This window comes from Jaculus jaculus, chromosome 1, assembly GCF_020740685.1.
Source record: "Jaculus jaculus isolate mJacJac1 chromosome 1, mJacJac1.mat.Y.cur, whole genome shotgun sequence".
Classification (NCBI taxonomy): Eukaryota; Metazoa; Chordata; class Mammalia; order Rodentia; family Dipodidae; genus Jaculus; species Jaculus jaculus.
Window position 1 is genome coordinate 145,648,341 of NC_059102.1, and position 19,651 is coordinate 145,667,991.

The window sequence follows — 19,651 nt, forward strand, 5'->3', positions numbered from 1 at the left end:
TGATGTCCAACATGGACTGTGCAGTCCAAACCAAAGAGCCTGTTTCCACTGTGGACCTTAAGCACACCTGTCATCTGTTCATCCAGGACGTTACAAGCTCCATGTGAAAGGAGTAAGGTTAAGAAAGGCACTTCTCTAAGGAGTTTGCCATGTTGAGTGAGCAGTGACAGACAAGGACCATGCTTGGCCATGCAGGGCTGTGTGAAGGTTGTAGAACATCGACTGTAGTGGGCAGATGAGCCAGGAGTTCATAGGAATCTCAGGCCTCAGCTGAGGAGGGCACAATCTGTTGGCATTGTCCCATATGAGGCAGCCACCTTCCTGAGCTGCCTTCTCTCTGGACCTTGCTTTTCTGCCACCCAAAGCAAGCATGAGATCAGCTGACTTCTTCGGGTAGACAGGGATGTGGACTGGAGCAGCAGTAACATCCTACCCTCTTGCCTTTGTGTAACTACCTGTTGGCCCCTGCAGGGATGTCTAGGGAGCCCCTGTTTCTGTCTGTCATAGCAGGTACTGCTGAGCTCTGCTCACCTGGGACCATCCTAGACAAACATGGCTTTTGGTGTGTGGAGATAGGAAAGCAGATAGGGGAGAGGAGTGCAGAGGAACCTGTCAGTGTCTCTCTTGCTTCATGTCTTTCTGCCTCTCTCCACAGGTTTAAGGGGCTCAAGCCGACTATTATCCTTCTCTCCCGAGGAATTTCCGACGCTGAAAGCAGCTGGAGGGCAGGACAAGGCTGGCAAAGAAAAGGGCGCCTTAGATCTGTCGTATGGGCCAGGACCAAGCCTCCGCCCTCAGAGTAAGTGTACGGCAGCCGAGTACTCAGCCCTCACTGCCTAGCAGAACCTACTTCCAGTCTGCTCTCCTGGGAGGCCCAGCTCCTGGGGGCTTAGGTGATCAAGTAAAGAAGCAGACACCCAGCTTTTTACCCAGCCTACGCACCTGCTGGACTACTTCTCAGCTCTCCTCACCTCTGCTTTTCTTCTCCTTTGGGTTGGGCCAGGCCAGGCCTGTGCCCTTCCCATTTGTCATGTTACCTCACCTAGCTGGGCACTCATAGCATGGACACACATGTAGAGCCATCTGTTGACCAGGTACCTGGATCCACAGCTCATTTCCTAAGCCAGTGCTACACCTTCACAGTCACCTGGGAGCTTATTACACAGTCTGGCTTCTACTCCCCCAGCCCGCTCCCCCCACCCCCATCACGTCAGAATCAGCCCTATCCATCCATAGCCGGCCCAACACTACTGCCCCACTCTGGTGTCTGCCCAGGGTCGATGACGGCCTTCTGGGGTGTCTGTGCTTCGCTGACTGGCCTTGGATGATGCGAGGTTGTGGTGTTTAGGAGAGGGTTTTCCCTCTGGTCTGAGCAGAGACGCTGAGCTGCCTCTTGGGTTCAGATCTTGAAAATGGAGTGACTTTTTTTTTGGTTTTTCAAAGTAGGGTCTTGCTCTAGCCCTGACCTGGAATTCACTCTGTAGTCTCGTGGTGGCCTCAAACTCAAAGCAATCTTACCTCTGCCTCCTGAGTGCTGGGACTAACTGCATGCACTGTGATGCCTGGCATTTTTTTTAAGAGAAACTTTTTAAAAAATGTATATTAAATTAATGTATTTCTAAGAGAAAGAGAATAGGGATGTACCAGGGTCCTGAGCCACTACAAACAAACTCCAGGTGCATGCGCTACCTGTGTACCTGGCTCATGTGGATTCCTGGGAAATCGAACCGAAGTCCTTTGGCTTTGCAGGCAAACACCTTAACTGCTAAGACATCTCTCTAGCCCTGGAGTGAATTTTTGTTTACTTGTCTTGCTCAATCCTCAGAGCCTCTCCTGGTGTTTGAGTGACCATCATGCCACACTAGCAGATTCAGTCCCTTTGCAGGGGCCTACCCATAGCTTGAAGTGTGGCACTAAGTGGCTTAGGACAAACTGTGCTGGGATTAAGTTTGGGTTGCTGTGTAGGACTAAAGGCTTAGAAAAGAAATGTCTTCTAGGATCAGTTTTATTCCCCCCACTCTCATTTTTTCAATTTTAATTTTGAATTTTTGAAGGAAGTTCTTACTGTAGCCCAGGCTGACTTCAAACTCATGGTAATCTTCCTACCTCAGCCTCTCAAGTGCTGGGATTAAAAGTGTATACCAACCCAGCTGTTCCTTCCTCTCTTTTGAGAAGATAGGAAGTTGGGCTGAGGAAATGTCATTGGTTAAATATACTTGTTTGCAAAGCCTGGGGGCCTGGGTTCAATTCCTAGGCACACCCATTTAAAGCCAGACTCACAAAGTGACCCATGTGTCTGGAGTTCATCTGTAGTTGCAAGAGGCCTTGGTATGCCTATACTCACTCTCTTTCTAATAAATAGAAACAAAACGGGGGGTGGGGGGAGAGAGAAAAGACGGAGTAGATGGCCTGAGGGATGATTTTTGGCTTGCCCAGGACCACAAAGCAAAGTGGGAGCACACTGGCTCCTTGGCCCTCGCCCTGGCTAACTTCTCTTAGGAGCACTAGGTCCTTTCTTGTGTCAGCTCCTGACCAAAGGTAGACTGGGCAGTCTTGGCTCATCACTCCTTTGTGGCCCTTGCCCTAGTCCAGTTTCTCCTTTCACAGTTTGAATTACTAGTGCATCTGAAAATCTTATTCAGTATTTACAAGTGGGACAGGTTCATATTGTGTATATTATTATAACTATTCATCTTCCTACTATACCTAGTTGATAAATTAATCCTGTGTATGTATATGAAAGTAAGTCGGTTGGAATGTCTGTGGTTTTAGGCATCTGTTGGTGATCTTGGTGCACCCCTTATGGGGCAAGAGAGCTGCTGTAGTAATTTCTACCAGGTCTTTCTATATGTGACTATGGACAACACATCTTTCAGAGGTAGACACTCCTCAAGTTTTACTTGTGACCCGTATGTGCGCCCCATACATGTCCCACTGATACACTCCTCTAATGTTACAAATGTGTTCTCCATTAGAGGCACTGCAGTTAAACAGTGTGAAAGCATCACTTAGACTGGCTCTGGTTTCAGTGAGTCCAGTGTTACAAACCATGCTAGCCCTTGTGGGTCAGGGTAGTGTTGGCAGAAGAAGCAAGGCAAGGCAGTCTTGATGTCTCCAGATCTCCCCTCTGTGGGTGGGTGTGATTTCCAGCCACATGGTTAAGCCACACCTTACATTTTTCCTTCTCCCTGAGCAAATCTGAATTTGTATTTCTCTGATCCAACTTCCTTCAAAAAGTTTTCACCACTATGTAACTATCTGTCCCCATCTTTCCCTAACAGTTCTTCCACTCAGGGCTTTTCTGTTTTTATTGTGGGGTTTTGTTGTTGCTGTTTTTTGGTTTTTTTTTTGATGAGTGGGGAGGTCCCTTGATCTTCAGAACCTCATAAATCCCTCCCCATCCTCTGTTCTCTCCCTTGTTGTCCCCTTTCAATTTCCAGATGTGACGAGCTGGAGGGAGGGCGGTGGGCGAAACATAATTTCTGCCACGTCTCTGAACGCCTCCCCAACCGAGCTGGGCAGCAGGAACTCAAGTGCGGGAGATGGAGCCCCCTCCTCGGCATGCACCAGCGATTCTAAGGACCCCTCTCTCCGCCCAGCTCAGCCTGTCCGAAAAGGGGCTTCACAGTTCATGGGACATGTTTACCACCCTCCTACATACCATGACATGCTTCCTGCCTTTGTAAGTCTTCAGAGTGCCTTTTCCCACAGCTGGGCAGTTCATCCAACAGAACTAAGCTCAGTGACTACATATCTGCCTACATTCCTCCCAGCTTCCCTGCTAAGTCCAATGCGAGGCTTCCAGCAGAACACATTTCCTGTGTCCTTTTCTAATCTATGGTCTTGGACTTCTGCCCCTGGTGACTTGGTTGTTATTCTAGTCTTGGGTTCTTCAAAAAAAGGAGAGGCAAGTGTTCCCTGACTAATCTCTAAGCATTTTTACTGACCACAAGAAAGAAATAGGGATGATGGTCCTATAATTCTTCAGGAACCCCCTCCACATTTCCATTGTTTACTTTCCAAAGTGAATTGTCATTTAAGTGGGACATGGAATTTGGTTCATTACTAGAAAATCCTGTTTGTTGACGTTTCAGATGTGCTCACCACAGTCATCTGAGAACCAGGGTACAGTGGAACGAAGCTCTTTCCCCATTCCTCAGCTCCGCCTGGAGCCCCGGGTTCCTTTTAGACAGTTCCAGCTGAACGACCAAGATGGGTAAGGTTATGCCTGTGAATGCCTGTGTAGAGACCCCTGGTGGAGGTGTTAAGGGTGTGTGATAGCTCACGTGTGAAAGTCCTTTGTCCTCTGGAAACTGGGAAGAGCCCCTAAAAGCCAAATGGGACCTCCAGGCTGTATGTGGTGATGAGGTTTGGAGGGTGGCCGTGAGCTTAGGTTATATCTTCAACTCCCAGCAGTGCAAAAGTTGGGCAGTGCTACACCAAGATGGCAGTGAGCATTGGAACTATGGGTGAGGCTGAGCTGTTCTGTGACATGTTTAATTTTTTAAAACATATTTCTTATAAAGGGAATTGATGCAGACATTCACTCAAACATGAGCCTGTGCAATACAGAACTTGTTATTAGGAAAGTATTTGATGAATCTGTCTTGCTTTTCTGTCTCATCAGGAAAGAAAGGCTGGGGATGACTCGTCCAGTCCGCCCACTGAGGCAGCTGGTAGAGAGGGCACCGCGGCCCACCATCATCAATGCAGAACACCTAAAGGGTCTCGATGATCTGGACACCGATGCTGACGATGGCTGGGCAGGTAGGTGGGAAGAGAATGGGACTGAAATCATCTTTGCCTTCCAGGGACCACAGTCCTGTGGCATGGGGGTACATTTTTCCTGGACGAGGTAGCAGTGAAGACCTGGAACTGAGCATCCTCCATGACCTGTGGGTCCTTATGTGACGTTGCAGAGGATGCTGTCTGACTGAGCTGAATCTTCTGTGGTCTATGCTTTTGTCCTAAGAGCTGTGTGAGATTTTGCTGTTCACCATTTTTCCCTCCCTTTTCAGGGTCTCACTCTAGCCCAGGCCAAGTTGATTTGAGACTTACTCTGTAGCCTCAGGCTGGCCTTGAACTTGTGGAGATCCTACTACCTCAGCCTCCTGAGTGCTGGGATTAGAGGTGCGCACCACTATGCCTGGCTCACATGGTACCTTTTTTTTTTTTCAAGGTAGGGTCTCAATCTAGTCCAGGCTGACCTGGAATTCACTATGTAGTCTCAGGGTGCTCCTCCTACTTCTGCCTCCCGAGTGCTGGGATTAAAGGCATGTGCCACCATGCCCAGGTGTTTTTTTTTTTTGGTTTTTCGAGGTAAGGTTTCACTCTAGCCCAGGCTGACCTGGAATTCACTATGGAGTCTCAGGGTGGCCTCGAACTCACGGTGATCCTCCTACCTCTGCCTCCCAAGTGCTGGGATTAAAGGCGTGCGCCACCATGCCCGGCGGTTTTTGTTTTTTTTTAAGGTAGGGTCTCACACTAATCCAGGCTGACCTGGAATTCACTATGTAGGCTCAGGGCCTAGCTTGACCTCATATTAATCCTCCTACTTCAGTCTCCTGAGTGCTGGGATTAAAGGCATGTGCCACCACACCTGGCTACATGATACTTTTTTTAAAAATATTTTTTATTTATTTATTTGAGAGAGAGAAAGAGGCAGAGAGATTGAGAGAATGGGTGCGCCAGGGCCTCCTCCAGATGCATGCGCCCCCTTGTGCATCTGGCTTATGTGGGTCCTGGAGAGTCGAACTGGGATCCCTTGGCTTTGTAGGCAAATGCCTTAAGCGCTAAGCCATCTCCAGCCTACATGATACATTTTTTTTTTTTTTTATAGCCTGATCGCTTCTCGGCCTTTTTTTTTTTAAATTATTTATTTATTTATTTATTTATTTATTTATTTATTTATTTATTTATTTATTTGAGAGCGACAGACACAGAGAGAAAGACAGATAGAGGGAGAGAGAGAGAATGGGCACGCCAGGGCTTCCAGCCTCTGCAAACGAACTCCAGATGCGTGCGCCCCCTTGTGCATCTGGCTAACGTGGGACCTGGGGAACCGAGCCTCGAACCGGGGTCCTTAGGCTTCACAGGCAAGTGCTTAACCACTAAGCCATCTCTCCAGCCCTACATGATACATTTTTAATTTCTATTCTTGTCTGATGTTTTTAGGGCCACCAGTATTGTTATAAATATCAATAGTAGTTGCTGTTAAGTCCTGAAATGTATCAATCTACTCTGTTTATCCATTTAGAAGTCTCATTAGGAATTTCTCTAACAGTCTGCATACTATACCAAATGTCTTGTGTAATCAGTGGTCGTTGATAGTGCCACAGGATGACCGAGAAAGCTATCTGTATTAAAGAGCAGATAAGAAGCACAGTCAGTGGAGGTTTTCCTTGGACAAGTCAGGAATTATTTCTTCCTTCTTTCTTGAAGTGTCTTCTAAGGACCGAAGTGGAAACATCTTAGTCTTTTTATGTAAACTCTGAAAGACTAAAATTCCATTATGAAAAGGTGGAGTAAGCAACGAAGCCAACATTACTCCAAACCCTTATAATAGGCGTGGTGACATGTTCTCATTGCACTGAGTAAGCAGGCTTTGGAGATAACTCTCATGCCAATGAAAGTCCGTTTTTCTGTCAAACCAGGGGATTTCTGCTACATAACTGAAACAAAGGAAAGTGACAACAAGCCATGTTGTCCTGGTAGAACAATTTCCAATTCTCAGTAGTACTGTAGAGACCACACCACCAAATTTTGTTTTATCAGCCATCTTGGGACCTGTGAAAATCATCCATTTACAAGATACCTTGATTTTGCCTGCTGTTCTCTTTGTCCCCATGCAGGTAACACTGTCATACTGTCCTCCTGGAGGGAAAGCCACCCCTGTCTCCTACAACACCCTTTTATTCTGTCCAGGGCCTGGGGCAGACGTTCTGGTGGAGGGGATACGAGCTTGGTACTAGGGTTAAGGGTCGAGTCGTGCAGGTCCTTTAACCACGTTTCTGAACATGAGCTCACTCAATTGTCTGGGGAATTTTCATCACAGGACATCTGAAAAGACCCAGGGCTCATGGTTGAGTTAAGCTTTTGTGATTGCTCCATTGGCAAAGTGCTGAAGCCTCAACAAGTTAGCTCTGGAGTAGTCTGAAAACTTGTGCATCCTAAAAGCAGCCAAAGCCCCAAACCCCCACAGGCAGCTGTCAAGTAAGCCACCCCTCCCCACTTTTTGAACTTAGAGCTGGAATGCAAGCAGATACAAGGTCTCTACAACTTTACATTTGCAGTTCTTTTCCCTATAGCAGTCCTTACATTTCTTCTTCTTTTTCTTTTTAGCACCTTTTTGGATTTAACTTCTAATCCTGTTCTTCTATGGCTGTTGCCTTTGTGTCCCATCTGAACACTGCTTCCTTGGGGGTGAGGGTGGTCCCTGATGTTGAGCAGTTCTGTTACTGTGGGTTGGGGTTCTTTGTGGGTGATGTTGTGCGCAGTGATTTGGGCTCTCCAGTTGTCCTGTGCATTGGTTGAGACTCTCCGTGCCCTGTGGCACTGCTTGGTCAGAGAGAATCAAGTGTGCATGTGCGGGTGTGTCTCTGGCGCTGTTGGTCCCAGTGCCTGCCTGTCTGTCCTGTGCAGTGGCACTGCTGCAATTCAGATAGGGTTTCACTTTTGTTCTCTGTAGGGTTCACTGTGCAAGTTGTTTGAATGTCTATAAATTTAGAATCTCCTGCAGAGGGGTTGGTTAGTGCTGTTGGGCATCTGTGTCAGGCTCCGCAATGCTTTGGGTTTGAATCTTTAGTACCCTGAGCCTGGTGAATCTCTGTTGGGTCTTCTTTCTCATCAGTATTCTGTGATGTTCTGAGCATTAACTTAATTCATGAATGGAGGGCTTGTTTAATATGTGCAGAGCCTTGAGTTTAATCCCAGCACCACCAAAAAGGCCAGGAGTGGTCCCTGCCTATAGTTCTAGTTACTCGGGCAGCTCGAGCAGAAGGTTCACTTGAGGTCAACCTGGAGCAATACTGAGACCCTAGCATAAAAACTTAAGACAGGGTGGCACACACTTTTAATCCCAGCACTTGGGAGGCAGAGGCAGGAGGATCACCATGAGTTTGAGACCATCCTGAGACTACATAGTGGATTCCAACCTGGGCTAGAGTGAAACTCTAACTTGGGAGGAAAAAAAAACTCAAAACAAGTCTTTATGAGATTTTTTGTTGTTGTTGTAGCTGCTATTGTCTGTGGTTTGTGTGTATTTTTAAAGTTTTTCATTTTTCAAGTGTTTGCTGCTTAGTGCAAATGCAGGTAATCCTTGCATGCTGACTTGTAACATGCACCTTACAACACGTGCTCTTTAGTTTTATATATGACCTCTCATGCCACCTAGAAATTCATTCCTTCTCTCCCTCTCCCTCCCTCCCTCCACCCCCCCCCCTTCCGCCGTGGCACAGGAATTGAACCTAGGGCCTTACTCATGGTAAGCAGATGCTCTAAATTAAATCCCAGCCCTAAATCCCCCCCCACCCCCCCGTGTGGTGCTAAGAATGGAGCTCAGGTCCTTCAATGTGCTAGGCAAGGGTTCTGGCCCTGAGCCAGCTCCAGCTTCTTTTTCAGTGTTTGTACCTGTTTTCTTCTTGTCTTACCACACTGTGGTAATCCCTGGTTAACTCAAGTACTTTGTCCTTAGTCATGTGCCACTTGTAGGTATGATTTTTTTTTTTCCCCAGGGGGCTTTCAAGGTAGGGTCTCGCTCTAGCCCAGGCTGGCCTGGAATTCACTCTGTAGTCTCAGGCCGGCCTTGAGCTCGCAATAATCCTCCTGCCTCTGCTTCCCGACTGCTGGGATTAAAGGCATGTACTACCATGCCTGGCCTTTCATAGAAGTTTTTTGCCAGAGTAAAAAGTTCCCTCTAAGTTCTCTGAGCATTTTAGTGTTCTGTATATTAAATCATGAATGGGTAAGTGCTTTTTCTATGCCCATGATCATGTGACGTTTCTCCTTTATTTGTCACTAGGATGTTTTCAGTGCTAAAACAAGCTGGCATTCCTTTAATAAACTTTATCTTTTTGTATGCTTAGATTCCTTTTGCCATGTCATATGAAGATTCTTAGCATCTGTGTTTGTGAAGGGTTTTTTTTTTTTTCATTGTTGTTTTGTTTTTAGAGAGAGGGTCTCATGCTAGCCCAGGCTTGCCTGGAAATTAGTCTGTAGTCTGAGGCTGGTCTTGAATTCACAGCTTATCCTCCTACCTTTATCTCCCAGGTACTGAGATTAAAGGTATGCACCACCATGCCCAGTGTGAAAGTGTTTTTTTTTATTTTAATTTTTTTTAGTTGACAACTTCCATAATTATAAACAATATCTCATGGTAATTCCCTCCCTCCCCATGCTTTCCCCTTTGAAACTCCACTCTCCATCATATCCCCTCCCCCTTCCAATCAGTCTCTCTTTTATTTATTTATTTGTTGTTTTTTGTTTTTCAAGGTAGGGTTTTACTCTGGTCCAGACCTGGAATTAACTATGTAGTCTCAGGGTGGCCTCGAACTCACAGTGATCCTTCTTCCTCTGCCTCCTGAGTGCTGGAATTAAAGGCGTGCACCACCACACCTGGCACTTTTATTTTGATGTCATCATCTTTTCCTCCTTGTGTAGGTAGTGTCAGGCACTGTGAGGTCATGGATATCCAAGCCATTTTGTGTCTGGAGGAGCATGTTGTAAGGAGTCCTACCCTTCCTTTGGCTCTTACGTTCTTTCCACCACCTCTGCCACAATGGACCCTGAGCCATGGAAGATGTGATAGAGATATTTCAGTGCTGAGCACTCCTGTCACTTCTTCTTAGCACCATGGTGTCTTCTGAGTCATCCCAAGGTCATTGCCATCTGAAAAGAGAAGATTCTCTACCAAAAGTAATAGTAGCACTAATATATGGGTAGGAACATTAAGACAAGTGCTTACTGTGCAGTCTAGTGAGCACAGAATATATGTTTAGCCAGTCACTACTAGATGTTACACTCCTAGGGCTCATGGAGCGGGCCTCCAGTCCAATTAGAGTGTGGTTGGTTTCCTCCATAACAGACATGGCACTATTGCACTCATTGGCTCATTTGCCTTGGCTGGCCAAATATAAGGGGTTGCAGTGTCCACTGTTGGGTGTCTCCCCTGGTGATTTCTCTCTTTCCCATTGAACTGCATGCAGCATGGCTTCTTCCAGCTTTCTGTCAGCTGGTCTACATGGAGGAGGTTTTCAGCTCAGTTCCAGCAGGATTTTTCAGTGGCCTTGTAGCCCAAGTATGTGGAGTCAGCAATATGGTCTTACCATCTATTCCTGGTGGGAAACCAAGGGCCTCGGCAATGGTTTATAATGTTTTGGGGGCATCAGGGACCTCCCTTGCCAACAACTCACTGGGATGTATCCCATCCTTGGCACTGAAAATTTTCTAGTAACAATCTATGGCTTCTGAGTGTTCCATTTGATTAGCCCTCCCTCCACCTTTCCTTTACTCAATCTCTTCCCCTGACCTCAACGCTTTTCACCCCATTAATCTGTTCTACTTGTATATATACAATACCATCCTGTTAAGTTTCCCCCCCTTTATATTCCCTTTATATCTCCTTTTTAGCTTACTGCCTGGAAGTTTTTATTTTTTCATTTTTTTTGGTTTTTCGAGGTAGGGTCTCTAGTTTAGGCTGACCTGGAATTCACTATGTAGTCTCAGGATGGCCTCAAACTCACAGCAGTCCTTCTACCTCTGCCTCCCCAGTGCTGGGATTAAAGGCAAGTGCTACCACACCCAGCTACTCTCTCTCTCTTTCTCTCTCTCTCTGGTTTTTCTTTCTTTTTTTTTTTAAATGAGAGAAGGGGAGAGAATTGGCACGCCAGGGTCTCTAGCCACTGCACTCTTACTCCAGATGCATGTGCCACCTTGTGCTCATATGTGACCTTGTGTACTTATGTCCCCTGTGAGTTTGGCTTACATGGGATCTGGAGAGTCGAACATGGGTTCTTAGGCTCTGCAGGCAAGTACCTTCACCGCAAAGCCATCTCTGCAGCCCTGTTAATGTCTCTTCAATGTCTGTAGAGTGTGCATTGGTACTTCCTTCTTCGTGTTTTTTCTTTCTCTTCATACAGAGGCAGCTTTTTTTTTTTTCTGTTTCTGTTCCTCCTGTGTTAACTTCCTTGACCAAATACCTGACAAGATATAGCTCAAGGCCGGAAGGTTCTGCTGGGCTTAGGTTTAAGGAGGGTGAGTCCATGTTGAGAGACACACAGTAGCACAGTGGCTCTTGGCTGTGGTCTCAGGAGGGGGAGGCTTTTATCTGGGTCAGTCAGGAAGCAGAGAAAGGGGAACGTCTGCTCATTTGGCTTGCTCCTTTCCCCTCTTATCCAGTCCAGTGCAGTTTCTGCATTACAAGGATGGACTTTGTCAGGTGTCCGCCTGCTTTTCTCTGTCTGTTACCTTGAAACACATTTCTAAGCTGGTTGTGATGGTGCATGTCTGTTATCCCTGCACTCTAGAAAGGGTGTTATAAGTTTGAGGCTAACCTGGACTACATAGGGAAATTCTGTCTCCAAAACAACTACAACAAAATACCTTGGTTTGGAAATACTTTGTTAGCATTTAAAACATAGCCATGAGAAGGTTATTGTTACTGTGCTGTATTTGTTTCTACTGGATGCCTGGACTGTCACTTTGTTACCTACAGGCCTTGAGGCACCTGCCCCTCACTTTAATCGGGGTGACATGGCGTGGTGGCAGGATGCTGTCTTGTGGTGCCCTGAGCACCACTGACATACTCGTGTTATTTCTCCTCCCTGGGCCCTCTTGCTGTTATAGGCCTCCATGAAGAAGTGGACTATTCTGAGAAATTGAAGTTCAGTGATGATGAAGAAGAGGAAGAAGTGAAGGACGGCCGGCCAAAGTGGTAAGGCACCCCTTCGCCACTCTCAGCTCGGGTCTGTCCAGTATGGCCTGTTGTTGTCCTCTCTGATAGGCAGCCACACTTGTGGTGCGGCCCTGCATTGCTTACTGTGCAACTGCATTTCCTGGTTTCCATAGCAATTTCACAGCTTCAGAAACAGTCTCCATTCTTTAGCTGTGGAGCTGAGAGCTGCAGAGGGGCAGACTTTGCATCCAGGCATGGCCATGTGGTCATGCACCCTGGTCTTCGAGGCCTTTCCCAAGTGTTTGATGCAGGACGTTTCTTCCGCTGACCTCTTCTGTGGCCATGCATTTGGGAACCCACCTTAGGTTCAGCTGCGTTAGCCCAGCCCTCGGGCTAGAGATCAGTGCACTGTGTTCGTAGGTGCAGGAAAGGGTGTGTGCCAGATCTGCCCTGTCACTCCTTCGCTGGACTCTTTCTCATCATTTCCAGTGGATCAGCTCTACTCAGTGCCCTTTGGAAGACACAGATTGTACTCAGTGCCTTTGGTTTTTATCTTAGAAGCAGCAGCAGTAGCTTCTGCTTTTTTACTGGTATCTAAGTTTGCCATCACTAGCGCTTTTGGGGCCGGGCATGTGACTGCTTACCTTCGTTGCCTGTATGGACTCACCTGCTTTCTTACACATTCATCACCATCAGGTGTTCGATGTAGTATGGCTGTGGACTCTGCTTTCTTTTACAATGGAAGTCACCTTTTATATTGTGGAGGCCTTAATTAATGCTTTGTTATGAGGCAACTGGTCTCTTGTTGGTAATTGCATGTTTATGTAGTCTAGTCCACGGGTCTTCTTTCCTGTTACTTCTTCTGAAACAAGCATCCTCCTCTTCTGGAGGGAGCTGGGACCACCTTCTGCCATGCTTTCTCTGACAATACCCAGAAAGTGAACTAGGTGAGGCCTCTAGTTCATTTTCATGTGGTTGGATTTTACCCAAAGCTTTTTCTTAAAAGTATTTTATGCTGGGTGTGGTGGTATATGCCTTGAATCCCAGCCAGAGGAATATCACTGTGAGCTTAAGCCTACCCTGAGACTACATAGTGAATTCCAGGTCAGTCTGGGCTAGAGTGAGACCCTACCTCAAAAAACAAACAAAAAGTAGTAGAGAGAGAGAACAGAGAAAGAACATAGTTGTGCCAGGGCTTCACTGTGCATGTCCCACTTTGTGAATCTGACTTTACATAGGTACTGAGGAGTTGAGCCTAGGCCGTCAGGCTTTGCAAGTGAGTGCTGAGCTGTCTCCTCAGCCCTCACCCAAAGCCTTTGGTGCATTTGGGACACATCTGCAGGTCAGTTCCTGGAACAAAATGTCCAGAAGATGTGACCAAAAATTTAAATCAAAAGCAGTAACATGAAGTAATGCAGACTGATGGGAGCAACGGGACACTTTGTCCCCTTCTCTTTCGGTTGATATAGAAGGGACATGAGCTGAAGGAGTCAGACACGGGCTTTGACCCAGCCTTGTTGCTCGCTACCACTTAAGGACAGCTCGGGTTGAGGGCCTCAAATTGCTTTCTTCCTGTGCTCCTGAGTTGCTTGATAACATCCAGCTCCTAGAGCCACATGCATTTCCAGCATCCAGATCTCCTGTGATCTACATGCATAATTGGTTCCCAATGCTTCCTCCTCTTTGTCTCTGGGCCCCTCCAGACCACCTCCCTTCCTCGCATGAGCCATTGTTTCTCCCTTCTTTTGTTGTGCCTCTCATGGTCTATCCTTCACATTGCTTTACTGTGTTCTAAGAACTCAGGTCTAAGCCAGGCATGGTGTCTCATACCTTCAATCTCAGCTAAGGAAGTATGGGTTCCCATCTTGATTTTGAGGCCAGCCTGGGCTAGAATGAAACCCTGTTTCAAAAAATATAAAACAAAGGGCTGGGGTGATGGATCAGCAGTTAAAGGCACTTCTTTGCAAAGCCTGACAGCCTGGGCTCAATTTCCCAAACACCCATGTAAAGCCAGATGCAAAAATGGTGCATATGGGGCCTGGGAGATGACTCAGCAGTTAAAGGTTACAAAGCTTGACAGCCTGGATTTGATTCCCTGGTCACTCATGTAAAGCTGAATGGGCATTCATTTGCAGTGGCAGGAGACCTTGACATACACACACATAAATATCCAAATTTTTAGCAAGTGGTGCATACATCTGTATCATTTCTAAGGCAATTGACCCTGGTGTGCCCATGCATACACATACTCAGAGTACAAGTAAATAAATAAAAACAGCCCCAGATGTGGTGGTGCATGTCTTTAATCCCTGCACTGGGAGGCTGAGGTGGGATAATAGTTTGAGGCTAGCCTGGGCTACTGAGTAGTAAATTCCAGGTCTGCCTGGGCTAGAATGAGACCTGGCCTCAAAAAAAAAAGAGAAAAGAAATAAATAAAAGTAAACAAACAGCATGTGGTGGCACATGCCTTTAAACCCAGCACTGGAGTGGCAGAGATAGGTGGATTGCTGTGAGCTTGAGGCCACTTGAGTCTACATAGTGAATTCCAGGCTAGCTTGGGTTAGAGTGAGACCCTACCTGGAAAAACAAACGAACAAAAAATTAACCAAACAAATACAGAACAAAATAAAACAAACAAAACACAAAACAAATGAACCCAGGTCTTTTCCAGTGGACCAAGACAAGTGAGAGGTCACTAGCTGTCTTCTCTGCTTATGTTCCCTGCCTCATCTTCTTCCCACCTACCGTGTGTGTGTGTGGGGGGGTAGCTGTCCCACAGTGGGCCACCATTGAGTACCTCCCCTAGGCAGAACCCAGAAGGATCAAGAGCAAGAGCAACTCCGCTAACCTATGGGGCTCAGTTTCCAGCCCTTTACCTTTGCAGCCTGTGGTAGGAGGAATGAGGTACACATCTATCTCTCTGCAGCTTTGTGAGTGACAGAAACTTGGTAAATGCTAGTGCTGAAATTTGCAGTTCATACTTAAAGGGCATGAGTTGGGGTGAGGAAGGCTAGGTCTATAAATTGGCCTCATAACTGGCTCAGAATTCCCAGGGCCCCCCAACCACTGAAACATGTGTGATTGGGAAGACTTCACATGGAGTACTGTTTGTCCTAGGAACAGCTGGGACCCAAGACGGCAGCGGCAGTTGTCATTGAGCTCTGCAGACAGCGCTGATGCCAAGCGTACTCAGGAAGAAGGGAAGGACTGGGGCGAAGGAGTGAGCGTGTCCCGTGTCATCCGGAAGGTGCCAGAGCCTCAGCCTCCTTCCAGGAAGCTTCACGGCTGGGCTTCAGGCCCTGACTACCAGGTACTGTGGATCCGGGGGTTGTGTGCCAGGCTACTTATCTTGAGTCCATATGTATTTGTTGGGTCTGTCTCTCCAAATCCTCTACACAAGGCTTCCCATAGGACATGGTCTGCAGCTGCTATCTGTGCACTTGTATTGGCTGACTTCAGTGGCTGGGCCTTGTGTCTTCTTTTTGCTTCCTTTTTAAATTTTTTATTTTTGATTTTTCAAGGTAGGGTCTATCTCTAGCTCAGGCCGACCTGGAATTCACTGTGTAGTCTCAGGATGGCCTCAAATTCATGGTGATCCTCCTACCTCTGCCTTCCAAGTGCTAGAATTAAAGGTGTGTGCCACCATGCCGCCCCCCATTTTTAAATATTTTTATTTATTTGAAAGAGAGAGAGAGAATGGGCATATGAAGGTCTCTTTTCACTACAAATGAACTTTAGACACACGTGCCACATTGTGCATCTGGTTTTAAATGGGTACTAGGAAATTGAAATTGGGCCATCAGGCTTTGCAAGAAAGCACCTTTAATTAACTCCCCTCCCTCAGCCCTATTGTGGTGTTTTAGATTTTTTATTTGTTTTTGAAGCAGGGTCTCACTCTAGCTCAGGGTGACTTGTAATTCAGTTGTCCAGGCTGGCCTCAAAACTCATGGTGATGCTCCTGCATCAGCTTCTCTAGTGTTGGGATTAAAAGATGTGCACCATCATGCCTGGCTTTAACCCACTGTTCTTTTTTTCCCCCATGTAGAGTCTTACTTTAGCTCATGCTGACCTGAAATTCAGTATGTAGTCTCAGGCTGGCCTCGAACTCATAGTGATCCTCCTACCTTAGCCTCCCAGGTGCTGGGATTAAAGGCGTGCACCACTGTGCCGGACACAGAGAGAATGGCACACCAGGGCCTTTAGCCACTGCAAATGACCTCCAGACGCATGCACCACTTTGTGCATATCTGGCTTTACTTGGGTACTGGGTAATCAAATACAGGTTGTTAGGTTTTGAAGGCAAGCACCTCAACCACTGAGCAATCTCTCCACCCTTCCCCCTTTTTGTTTTTATTTACGTATTTTTGATTGTCAGCTTCCATAATTATAAACAAAAAGCCATGGTCATTCCCTCCCCTCCCACTTTCCCTTTGCAACTTCACTCTGTATCATATCCCCTCCCCCTCTCAATCAGTCGTCATTAACATATGGGTATGACCATTAAGAGAAGTGCTTACTGGGCAATTTGGTCAGCATAGTATATACTTTTAGCCAGGCACCAGCAAACATTTTAGATCATGATGCCCCTTGTAGGGAACCACAGTCAAGACGAGGAAATAAGCATTGCTCCCACGTTACCAGCTCACCCCAGACCAGGTTCTAGTTCATTAGGCATCAGTCCTTATGTAGAAGCTCACTTCTGAATTGCATGTTGCTTCGACCGTCCTCAACCTGTCCCTGGCTCATGACTTAAGTGCTTTGCATGAGGACAAGCCAGTGCAACGCCCCTTAGACCGGGTTGTTCTGATGATTCCTCATGGTTACTTGGACCAAGTTACTTACTAAGGTTCTGTCCTCAGCAGGAATCTCTGGGACCTACCACAGGCCCCTCATTGCACCCCATCGGGTGACCATGACACTGTCCTGCTCAGCTCTGGTGACAGGCATGTGGGTGTCATGGCTTATGTGACATTTGTCAAGGCTCATGTTATAAAGTTACCTCTTTTCCTCACTTGTAATTGACAATAAATTTGTGAGTAGTAATGTTTAAACTGGCTTTCTCATTACTCAGCACATTTGAAATTTGTTCATTTATTTCAGCCGTTTAAAATCTTATTATGTGGTATGAAGTTCTAGTTGGCTTTTTAAAAATAATTATTGGGGCTGGAGAGGTGGCTTAGCAGTTAAGGCATTTGAAAAGGACCCTGGCTCGATTCCCCAGGACCTACGGAAGCCAGATGTACAAAGGGACACATGCATCTAGAGTTTGTTTGCAGTGAGTGGAGGCCCTGGCATGTTCATTCTCTCTCTCACTGTCTCTGCCTTTCTCTCTCTCTCTCTCCTCTTTCTCAAATATATATATATATACACATACACACATACACACACACACACACACACACACACACACACACACACACACACACACACACACACACACACACTTGCATGTATGCATGTGTGGGCATGCTCCAGGATTGCTTGCTGCAAACAATGCCTATCCAGCTTCATGTGGGTGGCTGGGGAATTGAACCCAGGTTGGCAGGCTTTGCAAGTAAGCACCTTTAACCACTATGCCATCTCTCCAGCTCCTGATTTGTCTTTTGGGGGGTCTCTGGGACATGTGTCCTTGTTGATTGTCTTACCTTATTTGGAGTACTTCCTTGCTTTCTAAGTAATAGCTCTTTCTAAGCTCACCTTGTTCTTTTGTTTTGGTTTTGTTTTGTTTTGTTTTTCGAGGTAGGGTCTCACTCTAGCCCAGGCTGACCTGGAATTCACTATGTAGTCTCAGGGTGGCCTCGAACTCATGGCCATCCTCCTACTTCTGCCTCCCAAGTGCTTGGATTAAAGGTGTGCACCACCACTCCTGGTCCTCCTTGCCCTTTTTTAAAAAATTGCTTTTTTGTATTTTATTTATTTATTTGAGGGAGAGAGGAAGGGAGAGAGTAGGCGTACCAGGGCCTCCAGCCACTGCTAATAAACTCCAGACATATGCACCACCTTGTGCATCTGGCTTTACATGGGTACTAGCAAAATGAAACCTGGATCCTTAGTCTTTGCAGGGAAGTGCCTTAACCACTAAATCATCCCTCCAGCCTGCTCATCTTGCTCTTGATTTTACTTTGTTCCAGTTCTTTTGAGGTATGGGTAGTATTTAGACCAGCTAGCAGGAGGGATCTTCATTGTTGGGGAGTTAACTGTTCTTGGGCCTTTTCAGTGGACAGAGGGTGTGTGTGTGTGTGTGTGTGTGTGTGTGTGTGTGTGTGTGTGTGTGTATAACGTGTATAAATACACACAGACGTTTTTGTTTGCTTTGCTTCCACACCTGTATTGAAAATCCTGAATTTACATTGCGGCCTACAGTTGACAGAATGAATTCAGTTTTCTCTTCTTCCCTATTTGCATCTTCTTCCTCTGATAGGGAAAAATCACGTTGGCTTTGGTAAGAGCACCATGTGCCAGCTCCCAAGCATCCACCAGTGTCAAGTGTGTTGTGAACATCACTTTGCTGCACCTGTATAATCCCCTTTATTCCTTTATTGTTCCATTCTACAACTACTAAGTATGGGAAATCATGTCGTACACAAGCCACATTCCAATGCATGAAAAATTAGCTAAGGATTACGCAGGAGACAGAGGTAGGAGAATCGCTGTGAGTTCAAGGCCACCCTGAGACTACCAGGTGATTTCCAGGTCCAGCCTGAGTTACAGTGAGACCCTACCTCGAAAAACTTTTTTTAAAAGGCTAAGGATTAAGTAAGACTCAGTGTGAGGTGTGGTGACTCAGGCCTGTGATCCCAGTGCTTGGGAGGTTGATAAAGGAGGATTGCAAGGTCCAGGTCCCCTGAACTCTATAGGGAGACCCTTTCTCAGAACAAACTGGGTCCTGCTGCTGCATCACCGAGCTGCCTCCTGAGGTGCTTAGGGGATTGGGAGGGAAAATTGACCAAACAAGGGATGCAGCCATGTGTCTTGTGTGTGTGCCTGTTGTCTCATCCTTTTTTCGGTTGGCAGAAGTCTGCAATGGGCAGTATGTTCCGCCAACAGTCCACTGAGGACAAGGAGGACAAGCCACCTCCGAGGCAGAAGTTCATCCAGTCTGAGATGTCCGAGGCTGTGGAGCGAGCCCGAAAGCGCCGTGAAGAAGAGGAGCGCCGGGCCCGGGAGGAGAGGCTGGCTGCCTGTGCTGCCAAACTGAAACAGCTAGACCAGAAGTGCAAGCAGGCCCAGAAGGCCAGCGAGGCCGCGAAGCCAGCCGAGAAGGAGGCCTCCCGCCCCTCTGGCATGGAGAAGGTACCTCCACAAGAGAATGGCCCTGTTGTCCGCAAAGGTGAGAAATAGCTCTTGTCCTACCAGCTGGGAGCCTCAGACCATTGTCATCAGGCCATTATTTGCCTCTTCCTTCTACAGCAGAGCCTGTGACTAAAACTGTATTATACTTTCCTTCAGCACGTAGATCTGAGTCACATCCTAAGACTTATCTGCCCTATCACAGCTTCCTTTGTTTTTTTGAGGTAGGGTCTCACTCTAGCTCAGGCTGACCTAGAATTCACTATCTAGTCTCAGGGTGGCCTTGAACTCACAGTGATCCTCTTACCTCTGCCTCCCCAGTGCTGGGATCAAAGGTGTGTGCCACCATGCCTGGCATAACAATGTTTTTATACTAGTTAGAGAAGCACCTCTTCTCTCTGGAACCTATTTACTCATTTGTAAGTTGTGCATATAGGTTCCTGCCAGTGTGCCAAGAGCCACATGAGGTGC

General features: G+C 46.8%; 1 protein-coding gene across 10 annotated transcripts in view; it reads left to right on the plus strand.

The window, feature by feature from the left end:
• The window catches only part of Prrc2b (proline rich coiled-coil 2B), a 104,013-nt gene that overhangs the window by 51,564 nt on the left and 32,798 nt on the right, over positions 1–19,651 (plus strand). For 8 of the 10 annotated variants that reach the window (XM_045153091.1, XM_045153119.1, XM_045153097.1 and 5 more), the window contains exons 6-12: positions 656–799; positions 3,441–3,682; positions 4,095–4,216; positions 4,628–4,767; positions 11,842–11,929; positions 15,008–15,200; positions 18,905–19,220. In XM_045153091.1, coding sequence (XP_045009026.1) covers positions 656–799; positions 3,441–3,682; positions 4,095–4,216; positions 4,628–4,767; positions 11,842–11,929; positions 15,008–15,200; positions 18,905–19,220 — 1,245 coding nt within the window. The remainder of the gene's footprint in view (positions 1–655; positions 800–3,440; positions 3,683–4,094; positions 4,217–4,627; positions 4,768–11,841; positions 11,930–15,007; positions 15,201–18,904; positions 19,221–19,651) is intronic. The other 2 variants (XM_045153103.1, XM_045153115.1) reach the window with 2 other exon arrangements.